The sequence below is a fragment of the Cotesia typhae genome, unplaced genomic scaffold, assembly GCF_013202065.1.
Source record: "Cotesia typhae breed Kobodo isofemale line unplaced genomic scaffold, CoteBio_Ctyphae contig_59, whole genome shotgun sequence".
NCBI classification, from domain to species: Eukaryota; Metazoa; Arthropoda; class Insecta; order Hymenoptera; family Braconidae; genus Cotesia; species Cotesia typhae.
This window is the reverse complement of record NW_027423761.1, coordinates 3,128,208-3,140,842: the sequence shown is the minus strand read 5'-3', so window position 1 is coordinate 3,140,842 and position 12,635 is coordinate 3,128,208. Positions and strand designations below refer to the sequence as shown.

The 12,635-nt window shown below is 35.6% G+C and overlaps 1 protein-coding gene across 1 annotated transcript in view; it reads right to left on the bottom strand.

Moving 5' to 3' along the window:
- The window catches only part of LOC141532416 (uncharacterized), a 29,631-nt gene that overhangs the window by 11,156 nt on the left and 5,840 nt on the right, over positions 1 to 12,635 (bottom strand). Inside the window, exons 5-7 of the mRNA XM_074250747.1 lie at positions 12,264 to 12,371; positions 11,738 to 11,860; positions 11,519 to 11,656 (exon numbers count right to left, since the gene is read on the bottom strand). Coding sequence (XP_074106848.1) covers positions 11,519 to 11,656; positions 11,738 to 11,860; positions 12,264 to 12,371 — 369 coding nt within the window. The remainder of the gene's footprint in view (positions 1 to 11,518; positions 11,657 to 11,737; positions 11,861 to 12,263; positions 12,372 to 12,635) is intronic.

Sequence of the window (12,635 nt, the reverse complement as noted above, 5' to 3'; positions counted from 1 at the left end):
CATCAAGTCTTGTGGGGGTTGTAGATTACCAAAACTGTCAAAGTAAATTACTTGATTATGATTCTTCTTGTATGCAACCCAGTGAGTTCCAAGTCCAAGTTTATCATCTAAATTTATTATTGCTGATTCGTTTGTCTTTGGTCCAGATTTTGGTAAATCATTTCTCATAAAAACTCCTCGAAAATTTGGAATTTTAAGCAGCTTGACATATTTTAATAAGTCGATGTTAGTCAGTGCTCGATGTGGTAGCTCTACTGGTTTTTTGACTTCTTGCAGCCAGCTCCTTCTGGGTATTGTTTCAGATAAAGTCCCATACCATTGCGGTAAGATTTGAGGTATAATCCTCTACCTACAGCTATTTCCTCCATCTTCAAGTTGTGACGCTTCTTTTCAGCTAATTGATTTTTGGCTGCGCTGGCATCGTTCACAGCTTTTGCAACACCTGCAGCTCCACCTGTTAGAGCACCAACCGCTGATAACCCTGCAAACAGGGGAATCAAGAATGGAAGTACTCCACCAATCTTTGATGGAACTGGTAGAATACGAGGCAATCGAACGTTTTTCTTCCCACCAACTTTCTTGACAGCTTTGCGGGCACCTCCAAGAGCTGTTTTAACTGGATCTCCACCAGGCTGCATGGACTTTTTAGCTTCATCAACAATCTGTCTCAGAGCAACATCCTTCTTCTTGGTTGTCTTTCTTTTGACTGTCTTACGCTTCATTGTTTTTCTTTTAATTGTCTTACGCTTTGTAATAGGTTTTTCTTTTTTAAGACCCATACCGAAACGTCTTTTCAACTTCATGATTTTATTCACACTCCAAGCAGCAGCTTTTTCACCAATAGTAGCGTCCCTCGCTTGAAATCGTTGCCACGCTTTCTCAGCAAGAATTTTATCAGCCTCGTGACGGGCTTCCAAATTTTCACGATTTTTAGAGTAAGCTATATCGTGTTCCTTACACGCAGAGTCAAAAGGATTTATGCCTGGATCACCTCGAGCTAACCTTTTGGCTAACTTTGTTCCCGGACCACAATACTGATATCCTGGTATGTGAAGTTCAAGTGGAAGCTTATTGATTATGTTGTTGAATAAACCTTCACCACGTCTGCTCTCAGACATGTCACATCAAAGACTGACATGCTAATCTATATAAGCTGTTATATATACCCCTTGAGCTCAGAATCTAATCAGCAGTCATGGGCAGCAAATCAAGAGCTCAGTTGCCAGTTATCAATTTTGATCAAATTGTTCAAGGGACCGGTGTGAAACTCAAACGACACGGTGCATTACTTCCCAACAGTATCCGTGCAGTGTTTTGCGGACCATCAAACTGTGGAAAGACCAACGCTCTACTGTCTCTTATTGTACATCCAAACGGTTTGAGGTTTGAGAATATATATCTTTACTCAAAGTCTCTTAACCAACCAAAGTATCAGTTCCTGGAGACGCTGCTTAAACAGATTGATGGTATTGGATTCTTCACATTCACTGAACATGAAGCTGTAATCAAGCCTGAAGATGCTAAACCTAACTCCCTGATGATATTTGATGATGTTGCTTGTGAAAATCAAGATCACATCAAGGCTTTTTTCTGCATGGGTCGACACAAGGATGTAGACAGCTTTTATCTCTGTCAAACTTATACACGAATACCGAAGCATCTGATTAGAGATAATGCAAACTTTCTCGTGCTATTCCGTCAAGATGAAATGAATCTGAAGCATATTTATAATGATCATGTCAATACAGACATGTCGTACAACTCATTCAGAGATTTATGCTCGGCATGTTGGAATAAATATGGGTTTGTGGTAATAGATAAAAACAGTGAATTGAACAGTGGTAGGTATCGCAAAGGATTCGACTGCTTCATTAGTATAAATTGAGGTACTTTAGAGTGTGATAGTCATACATGCTGTAGACGTTAACCTGTCAACATGAAGCCTGAAGAAATATCAAAGCAGAAAGATATTCTGCATCAGATATCTCAAGCCAGTGATGCCATCCGACGGAAGCACAAGATGTTGAAGTTGGGTAAAGATACAGCTGAGAAAGCTATGGAGGAAATGTTCAAGCCTATTGTGACACCACTCCAGAGTATAGTTGAATCTTCAAAGTTGAAAGGGAAAATATTAAAAAGAAGAAGAAAAACCACAGGTTGAAAAATCTTTATATGATGATCCAGAAGTATACAACAGTTTAATAACAGATGATGAAAGTTCATTTGAGAATACAGCACTTGCTATTACTCAGCCACCACCATCAACAAGTACTCCAGCTCGTAGAAATCCTCTTCTCACTAATTATCTACAACGTTTAAGTAAAAAACATAAAGATAATGATATGAGATATGGTGTACGCAGAAAACGCGGTGAAATGCATATGGGTGATTCACCTATTACATTTGCAAATGATACAATAACTGTCAAAGAAAAAAATTATCTAATAACTCCTGGGTTGTTGGAATTATTATTTAGAAAATCACCAGAGGATGCACTCATCACCCCAGATGATAAGAAAAAGTAGATGGACATAATTCAACATACCAACGCTCATAGGAAAAATTATGACCCAAATCGTACCATTTATGAAGATACAACAATCAAGTTCAATAAATACATTGCTGATTTTATCACCAAGTTCGGTAAAGGGTTACCAAAATATATGATTGCAAGAAAACAGAGATTACCAATGGACTATGTTTACTGGGATGATCCAAATGAACTAGTTGATCGTTTGCGACTACTTATGGCATCTCAAGCTGCTGGAAATCCAAGTCACACGAATGAAATCATATCAATTATTGAAGAGCTTAGGGAGGCTGGAGTTATATATTAAAAGCTTCTGGAAAATTAAATCATTCACACATTGACAGTCAAAGTGTTCACAGCCATGAGCATCGATATATTTGGACGTCCACTGGACAATAACTTAGGTCAACGAGGGCCAGCTGGTAGAGGTTTCAATGTAACTTCTGATGGAAACTATAACATTGAGAATAAAAGGCTGTGCAATCTCGGTAATCCTTCAAATGAACATGATGCGGCGACAGTGCAGTTTGTACTGAGACAGATGTCTGAACTGAATAAAAGTATAGACAGTGAACAGAAAGAGATTATTTCACATTTACACTCTGAAATAGTAATACTGAAGGCTGCTGTGGGAAATTTGCAGACATCTATTGAGGAAGTTAAAGCAGTACTTTCCTCTCACCAAAATAATATCAAATATCTCACTGAGAAACTCAATGAACGACAAAAAGACAGTGATAGCTGAAGAGCTTCACAAACCAGCTCGCAGGAACTATAAACGTCGTCATGTTGACATCCGAGGTCTCGATGAGACTTGGCAAGCTGACTTGGTTGAGATGATTCAATATGCGACAGTCAATAAAGGATACAAGTATCTGCTTACAATCATAGACATATTTTCTAAATATGCCTGGGCAGTTCAATTAAATCAAAAAGTGGTGAGATGTCACTAGTGCTATGAAGTCTGTACTCCAGCAAGGTCGTGTTCCTAAGAATCTCCATGTTGATCAGGGTAAAGAGTTTTACAACAAAGAATTCAAAGATCTGATGAAGCAGCACAAGATAAATCTTTACTCAACATTCAGCAATCTCAAAGCATCCATATGTGAACGTTTCAATAGAACACTCAAGAATAAAATGTGGCGAGAATTTACAGCTCGTGGCAGCTACAAGTGGACTGATATACTTGATGACTTGGTGAATACTTACAACAACACCAAACACAGTACCATCAAAATGAAACCTGTTGATGTTACCGCTGCTCAGGAGAAACAACTATTGGAAAATATATATCAACCACTGAAAACCAAATCGAAGCGGAAGTTCAAAGTTGGAGACAAAGTCCGAATCAGCAAGTACAAGCATGTTTTTGACAAAGGATACACGCCAAACTGGACAACCGAGATTTTTACCATCAAGTCGGTGCAGAACACGAATCCAACGACGTACAAGCTCGTGGACTATCAGGATCAACCAATTGAAGGCGGATTTTACAACGAAGAACTCAGCAAAGTCAAATATCCAGATGTATATCTTGTTGAAAAAGTAATTAGAAAACGTGGAAATAAATACTATGTTAAATGGTTAGGCTTTGATACTAAACATAATAGTTGGATCAATAAATCTGATATGTAAAACACAAATTATATATTGTTTTTATTTACAAACCTTAAAACTATATTTACATTGTTTTTTAATATTACAAAACTTTTTGCTTCTTATTATTATTATTATTATCTTGCACAATCTTTCTTTTCTTAAAAACTAGTGGCCCCTTGTAACCCCATGGTAGGGTATCAGTGCTAGCCTCAATAAGTTGACGTTTATCATCACCCCAACTGAGAGCAAGTTTCTCCTGCTTTATTGTGTGTACTTGATGATTTTTACTTTTTATCATGTACTGCTCTTTTCTTAATAATACGTTTTCAAACAGACATCGTTTGAAGTCATCAAACGTGATTGTCTTCAAGGTTGATCCTCCAACACCCTTTGCCCGTTTCTTGATCCTATCTCTTTCCTTCTCAGGATTGTGAATCTCGAAGGCGTAGAGCTTGGCTCTGAGACGCACATACTCGGACATGATTTTTCCATTGTTCTCATCCTTCATAAGCCCCAGGACCTTTTTGTTTGCTAACGGCATGTTGAAGACATTGTCGGGTGGGTAATCGGAAGTATCAAACCTTGAGATATCACGTTTGATGTCTTCATAGATGTTGGGTACATTAAATTGGTAAATTAAACTATCTGTGTCGGTGTACAATAATTTTGAAGTATTTACATAATTTTTAAGCACATAATTGTAGTGAAAGTCGTAGATATAAATTTTAGATAAATCTAATATACTAAACCCTACATAGATTGGCTTGTTGAAGCAGACTCTAGCTTTTTTAAGTTCAACTATAACCATATCCTCATCGAAAATTGTAAGGCTGTGGAAGTTTGGTCTACATACTAAATCTGATACATTGTATCGACCTTGCCACTTTGTTCTTAAATATATATCTTTGTACTTCCTTACATTCTCCATCGTCTTTCCGAAAACCGCATTATTCATTAATTTATAAAAGTTTTTTTCGAACTCATTTTTTGCAAGCTTTCGGCATTCAGTATTTTTATCGATATATGATTTGAGCCAGTCTGATTGTTCAAATTTCAAGACTCGATGTATTTTCTTAAGAACTAAACCTAAATCTAAACATTGTTTTAAATTCTTATAGTGAATTACATAATTAGTCTTATCATACAGAGTTGTTGTTAATTTTTGTTGTTTGCTGCCAGGTAGTATAAAATGTTCTGGGCATAAAGGTAGATTTTTGTGTAGATCATGTAATTTCTCAGGATAGTGTAGATCTACTTCAAGGATGTAGCCTACACTCTCATCATCATTGAAAAACTGATCTACATCATCTACATTTTCAACCCATTCGAATTTACCTTTAGGTAATGACATACTCATCACTGCGCCATACAAATTATTTACATCGTAGTACATCAGGTATGTTTCAGGGTTGTTTGAATCAAAATCTTTGCCCATGTACCGGTTGTTAGCTTCAGCGTGTCTATTAGCACACATCGATACCCCACCGCGAACACCCTTCTCAATGAAAAGAAGCATCTCAGGATCAGTTAACAGTTCAAGTTCTACTTCAGTATGCTTTAACATTGCAGCGTTTGGAAGGCCTGGTGCTGTATAAAAATGTAATGCATCTAGATTGTATGTTTTAAAGCAACTACGTCTAAAGTTTTCAAAAACATCAGCCAAGAGGAGGACATCAGTCTTCAAGTATAAGTCCGAGTACTCTCCAAGCGTGTTAATATTAAATTCATTCCAAACTACTTGAGCAAAAGTATAATCATCATCAGAAATAGTTGAGCTTGTTAATTTTGAATAAAATGATTCTTGGTCAGGTAATTGTCTCTCATCTAGTCTGTCAATGCTGTCAATGTACTCATACGGGAATACACCCTTACGTATTGCTAATTTAAATTTGTTAGGGTCAGGGTAGTGTAGTCGCGTAATCTGTTTGTCTTTGTCATCAAGGTATGAAGCTAATTTCTCTAAGCTGGAGGCCATGAATCTAAAAGAGTCAATAAATCTTAAAGAGACTGAAGTATTTTTAACTGATTTTGTAAAAGAAATGTAACGCTCTTTATTGATTGGTAGTAATGAAATTTCACCTTCAAATACTGTAGCTAAGGATTTAATTATGAAGTGTGAGTCGTAACCGGATAAATTATGAAAGACAACTGGGATAATGGTAGATTTTTGATAATTAACGTTACATGATTTATGAGCTGCGTTTCTATAGTTACCGGTAAAGTGACAATGATCATAGACTTTATCTGTCGTAGAAGTGATTGGTTTTTCACAAATGTGACACTCAGTTGCCTGGTTGTGTCTATCTTGTTGCTCTTTCGTTAATGGTTTCATTTTAATAGGATTCTTTAGAATTTTTTCAAAGTCTAGAGCTAATGACTCTAATTGTTTAACGAACCAGTTGATGCAATCAGGAGAACGGTTTAATTGGAATCTAGACAGTGTATTGTCATAGCTGCAATGCACATAGTAAGCAATACTGTGTGGAACATGTTTATGAACTGTCTTTTCATCATCTCCTGGGGGTTCGAGTGTGCATTCAAGATCCGCGTAAACTACAAACGGTACAGTATCTTTGGACTTAAAATCTTTGAATTTCAAAATTTTAATTTTTTCACTGGGAAATTCCATGCGGACTTTGTTAGTTTTAAAATAATCTGCTCGGTGTTCTAAATAACATTTTTCTAATTTGAAATGATTCAAACAACGATCACAAAAGTACAATTTATGTCTTCCTAGAGTTATTTGACTTTTAATTAGTCCGGAAAGATTATGTATCCACGCAAAGTGATAGACAGACTCAATATTATCTAAATTATTGGTATAATTTACACTTTTTTTAATCATCAATAAATGAATTGCAGGTATTTTTGATTCAGAGTTACTTAAATATAATGGGATAATAGTGCTTTTTTCAGACTTTTTACCCGTGAATTCTGACTCTATACCATATACATTAATGCTAAGGTTATTCATTTTTTCAAATTTCGACACATCATTAAGTTTAATTGGAAATTGAATACCTTCATAATTTAATCTGACGCTGAAGTGACGATAACTTGAAGGGTCAGCTGGAACCAATACTGGTGGATGCAAGGCAGCGTTGACACACCACAGGAAGCAGAACTCATCATTGTTCTGGATGTTCGTAACCGCATGCTTCCTGATAATATCCTGCGGTAATCTGACGAAGGTGGAGTTTTCAACTTGGGTTGGTGCGAATCTTGACATAGTCACCATCAAGCTGTTCGGTCCAAGCAGACTCCATCCGGAACCCTCATGTTCAAAATCTTCGATTCTTTGAAGTAATTTGTCGTACACATGTTGACTAAACCAATCCTGAAGAGATGTGGCAGGGAGAATCTCACGGCATTTAGTAATAAAAGATTTCCGCTCTTCAATATCTTGTTGATGTTTCCGGAATGTGCAGAAGAATTCCACATTCACTTGCAACCCTGCCAAATCTCTCAACGCACTCTGCACCTTGTTAATAATGGTGTCTCGTGAGGCCTGGAGGAATGCTGCTGGATCTTTGTGATGCTGATTGATAACACATCCAGTCTGGATGTTGCCAGCAAAAGCATTCTCCAAGTCCTTCCATTTGACTCCTTGGTTGAGATCTCCACCAACAACTAGGTTACCGAGTCTGGAGAACTGATCGGCAAACCAGTTGAGTTGGTTGATGTGTGCTTGAACACTTCGTCTCACTTGAATTGATGTTCCAGGATCGAGTAATATAGTGTTGAAGTACTGGATAGTTTCATTGCACACCCTTAAACACCTTTGACGATGATTATCAGTGAGCTGCTCTCCTAACAGATCAGCATATGAGACAGCAATAGTGTCCACCAAGTTTTTGAGAGCCTCAATGAGGTTAGGTGGAGCCATCTTGGGAAGACGCACACTTCACTACTGTCTGTTTACACAATATTGAAGGTTATGCACACTGTTTATAGGTTATATACACTGTTTATAGGTTATGTACACTTTTATAGGTTATATACACTGTTTGTAGGTTATATACACTGTTTATAGGTTATGTTCACAATAGTTTATACACACACTGAATTTACACGATAGTTTTTGGTACACTGGACTACAGTTTATGCACACAATAGTTTTTGCACACTGGACTATACTCGCGTATTTCACAACACTAAACTTCACTATATTTTATATAACACTGAATACTGTTTAATCATGAGATATGTACTTCGTTTTTTATGAAGTACGCTCTCAGCAAGCTGCTTATATAGGCAGAAAATACTGCGTAGTTACCCCCACTCCTCTACCTCGAAACCGGTTTGATGACGTCATCTACTGCGCAGTAAGAAAATTCTAGAACAGAATGAGTCATCTACTGTGCAGTTAGAAAATTCTAGAACAGAATGAGTCATCTGGTTCGTGGAAATTTCCCCCACCCCTTTCACAAAACAAGTCTAAACCTGTCTGATGACGTCATCTACTACGCAGTTAGAAATAGAACAAAGAAAACTACGCAGTTACGCGACCTTGAACAGGTTCAAACCTATCTGATGACGTCATCTACTACGCAGGAGAACAAAGAAAACTGCGTATGACCTTGAACAGGCTTAAACCTAAGGTTGACAAAAACCTCACCAGATGGTGTATCTTCTCGCATGTACTCGTCATACATGCCGTTTGAATATATAAACCTTTTCAGATTATGAACAATAAAATGCACCTGTGATCTAAGCAACTATAGTTGATGGTTAGATCACAGGTGCATTTTTTAACAAAATGGTGAATTCACAATTCAAAATGGCGGATAACAGCCACCAGATGGCGGAAATCAGATTCAAAATGGTGGATAGCAGCCATCAGATGGTAGATAGCAACCACCAGATGTCGGATAGCAGCCACCAGATGGCGGATTCAAATGACGGATTCACAATTCAAAATGGCAGATAAATTTTAAAAATGGCGGGAAAATGGCGGACAGTAAGATGGCGGCGGAATTCACCACCAGCGCAACCTGCAATACCTCGACCATATCCTCAAACTGTCGGTAAAACAGGTCGCCCATGCCCACATACGATACCCGCCACGAACCTACAGTCGGCTATACAGATCCCTTAGTATGGACACGAACCCACAAATCTGTTTTACCGGCAGAGTCAGACCCCCTGTTTACCTACTTGCAATTCTTCATTAACCTTCCGTTATACGCGCTTTCTCTAATGTCTCACTCTTATTCACACAATCTCTGTTAGGTTGAGTAGTGTTGTGCGGGGAATCCCCACGTACGCGAGTAACGAAGGGTTAATAGTCACATTATTTTCGAATAATCAGAGCAATTTTCAAAATTATTTATCACAATATAATTCAGTTCATCTATAAATTATGAAATAAAATTAGTAAGTTATTTTTTATCAAGTGAATGAAAAGTGACAATTTCTAAATTAAAATTTTTCCAACTGTGATTATTCATTCATTTTTAGTAACAGAACATTTTATTACTTCCGTCGAATTTTGGTTCACCGAGCCTTGTTTTTTTGTTTCCCTCGACTTGGGACATGGTTATCATCCAAGGCTTGGATCGAGGCTTGGTCCAATCGTTAACCAATGCTCGACCGAAGCTTTGGCAGCATTGGCAAGACAACGGGCCAATGTATGGTCCAAGTCTTGCCCAATAGTTCCTTCCTGCCTGGGTTCCTTGCACGGAGAAAACGATTTTGTCACCGTAACACAAGAAGGGATAGCATAAAGCTATGTTCATGTAACATAACTGACTGACTTACAGTAAGAAATTGATTTGTTATAATAATAATAATAAGTAGTTATAACATCAGTTTAAAAATTGAATTTGTTGTAATAACAAATAGTTATTCAGAAAGATAACAAAAAATTTGTTATCCTAACGAAAATGCAATAATTATGGTGGATTTTTTATGTGCTTATCTGTATCAAAATAAGAATTTGCTACTATAAATTACTTTAGCTTATCATAAGTAATAATTTACTTTGTAAAAAAAATTTAATTTTCTTCATACCTCGGTCGAAAGTACGTACTTTCGTCCCTAATAGCAGGAATGAAAGTTTAACATTTACTCCCGGCGAGAAATACACGTGCGCCCTCTGTAACGACGGGAGGAAAAAATTTCTCATGCATAGTTACACTCGTAACTTGGGACTATTTATTCCATCGCTATAGCAATTGTTAACCGCTGTCATTTCTGTTGCTACCTCTAACCTTTAAAATAATTATCAATGTTGTTTAGTCATCTGTTAATTTAATATTAAATAAAGTATTATTAATGTCAATTCAATACCCCAGTAAAAATGAATAATACATTGTCATCTGAATGATACTAAAGTTAGCTGTCAGCTGTCAATTTTGAAAATTTTTATAGCAAATCAATTATAATAAAAAAATGCTTCTAAAAATTTACACTTGTAATTTTTATTACAAATTAAATAATTTTTATTACTCGGCTTCGCCTCGGGCATCATGACACGCAGAGCCGAAAATTCAACTTTCGGCCCTTGTAGTGTAATATACTATTTGTCACTCCCAAAAACATTTTTGTTCTCCCACATAGCGATTTTGTCGTACTTACAGATGATATTACTAAAGAAAAAATAAAATTTGTTATCATTGCAATGTTATGTTACAACAAAGAATATTGCTTTGGTTCTATATTAAGGTAAAAATTTGTTATCATAAGTCATCTCACCTTACATCAACAATTTTTATTTCTCCGTGTGTTATTTAGAATTTTTCCCTGTTTTTAAGCCCTTTGGGTCACGGACAACCGAACGCATTGTCCCTTTCTTAAAGGTTTTCCGTGTTAATTAGTTCTTAGAGCCCCGGGAAACAAGAATTTATTTATTCCTGATTATTCAGAATTTTACGTGTTTTTAAGCCCTTACAGCCACCGAGAACATGAATTCATTTGTTCCTGATTATTTAGAATTTTTCGTGTTTTCAAGTCCTTAGAGTCACGGACAACCAGATGCATTGTCTGTTTCTTAAAGGTTTTCCGTGTTAATAAGCTCTTAGAGTCACAGAAAACAAGAATTTATTTGCTCCTGGTTATTTAGGATTTTCCGTGTTTTTAAGTTCTTAGAGCCCCGAAAAGAAAAGAATTTATTTGTTCCTCGTTATTTAGAATTTTTGGTATTTATAATCTCTTAGAGCTCCGGAAAAAAAATTTATTCGTTCCTTGTTATTAAAAATTTTCCGTATTTTTAGATCCTTAGAGTCACCGACAATAATATATATCGTTCAGTTAATCAATTTTTTTTCTCGGATTTTTCACGGTTTAGAGACACGGAAAACAATGTTAAAAATGACCATTTTTTTTCACTTTTTTAGAGTCACGGATTTTTAGGTGGATGGATTCTTTAACAGCGCCGTATATACTTACGTTTAAAGTTTTTTCATTTTTTCCACCAAGACTATCGTAGTAGCAAATAGTAGAATCGATTACATCGACGACACATAACGTCCAATGGTTTCCCAAATGGATTGGAATGAAAATAAAACTTTTTGCTAGAATGTCAACCTAAAATATCGAATATTTTATTGTAAGCTTTCAAAAATTGTTGAATTAGTAATAATATAAAAGAATATAAAAAAATTTTACGTTTTTCGTCCATTTTTCAACATATGTAAAGCCTTTGTTCAATTGCGGATAAAAATGAGTGTCAAAGACATAAGTATCCACTAATGACAAATTTGTAATGATTTTCAAGTACAGATTAATTACCTAAAGAAAAATTGAATCTAAATAGCTTGTTGAGATTAACTTCTTATATCTATGTTATCTGATTCATTCCAATGATCTTTAGAGTAGCAAAAATGATTGATTATTAATCTTCTTTTCAAGCAAAATTAACTCAATAACTTTTTTATTTTTAATTTATTAAATTATTTCATCACTTCTAGTACATTAAGTTATAAAGAAGTTTTAGCATAAAAATATTAATCTGTTAATATTAATGACTATTTAGTTGACTATTTACGCAATACGTCTGTCAGGTCACCTAGTTATTTGTAAATTAAATATTTCATGTGTTATTTTTGCTACACTCAAGATAATACATAGGATTTTATTATTCTACTGATTTCAATGACAATAGAAGAATTATGAAGCTAGCGTTCTTACTTACTTCATCATTTAGTTGATTTGGCGGAACAAGCTTCTTTAAATTCATAACTCTAATACTCATTCCAACATTACTTGAAAATAAATGTTTGCCATTGACTCCAAGATGTTCCTAATTGAAATCAAGAAAATGAAATTTTAATCAAATACATCAATGTGGTCGACGACATGAAATGATATTCGAAAATTAATACAGAAAACTCACTTCCAACGTTTAAAAACACAACTATTATTTTCGAATATTAATATTGCATTTTTCAATTGAAAAAATTTTTTTTTATTTTTTAGTGTTTTTTTAATTTTACATATAACATGCACGATGAGCAATTAAAAAAAAAATAGAGTTCTATTGTATCAATTTATAACATTGTATTAT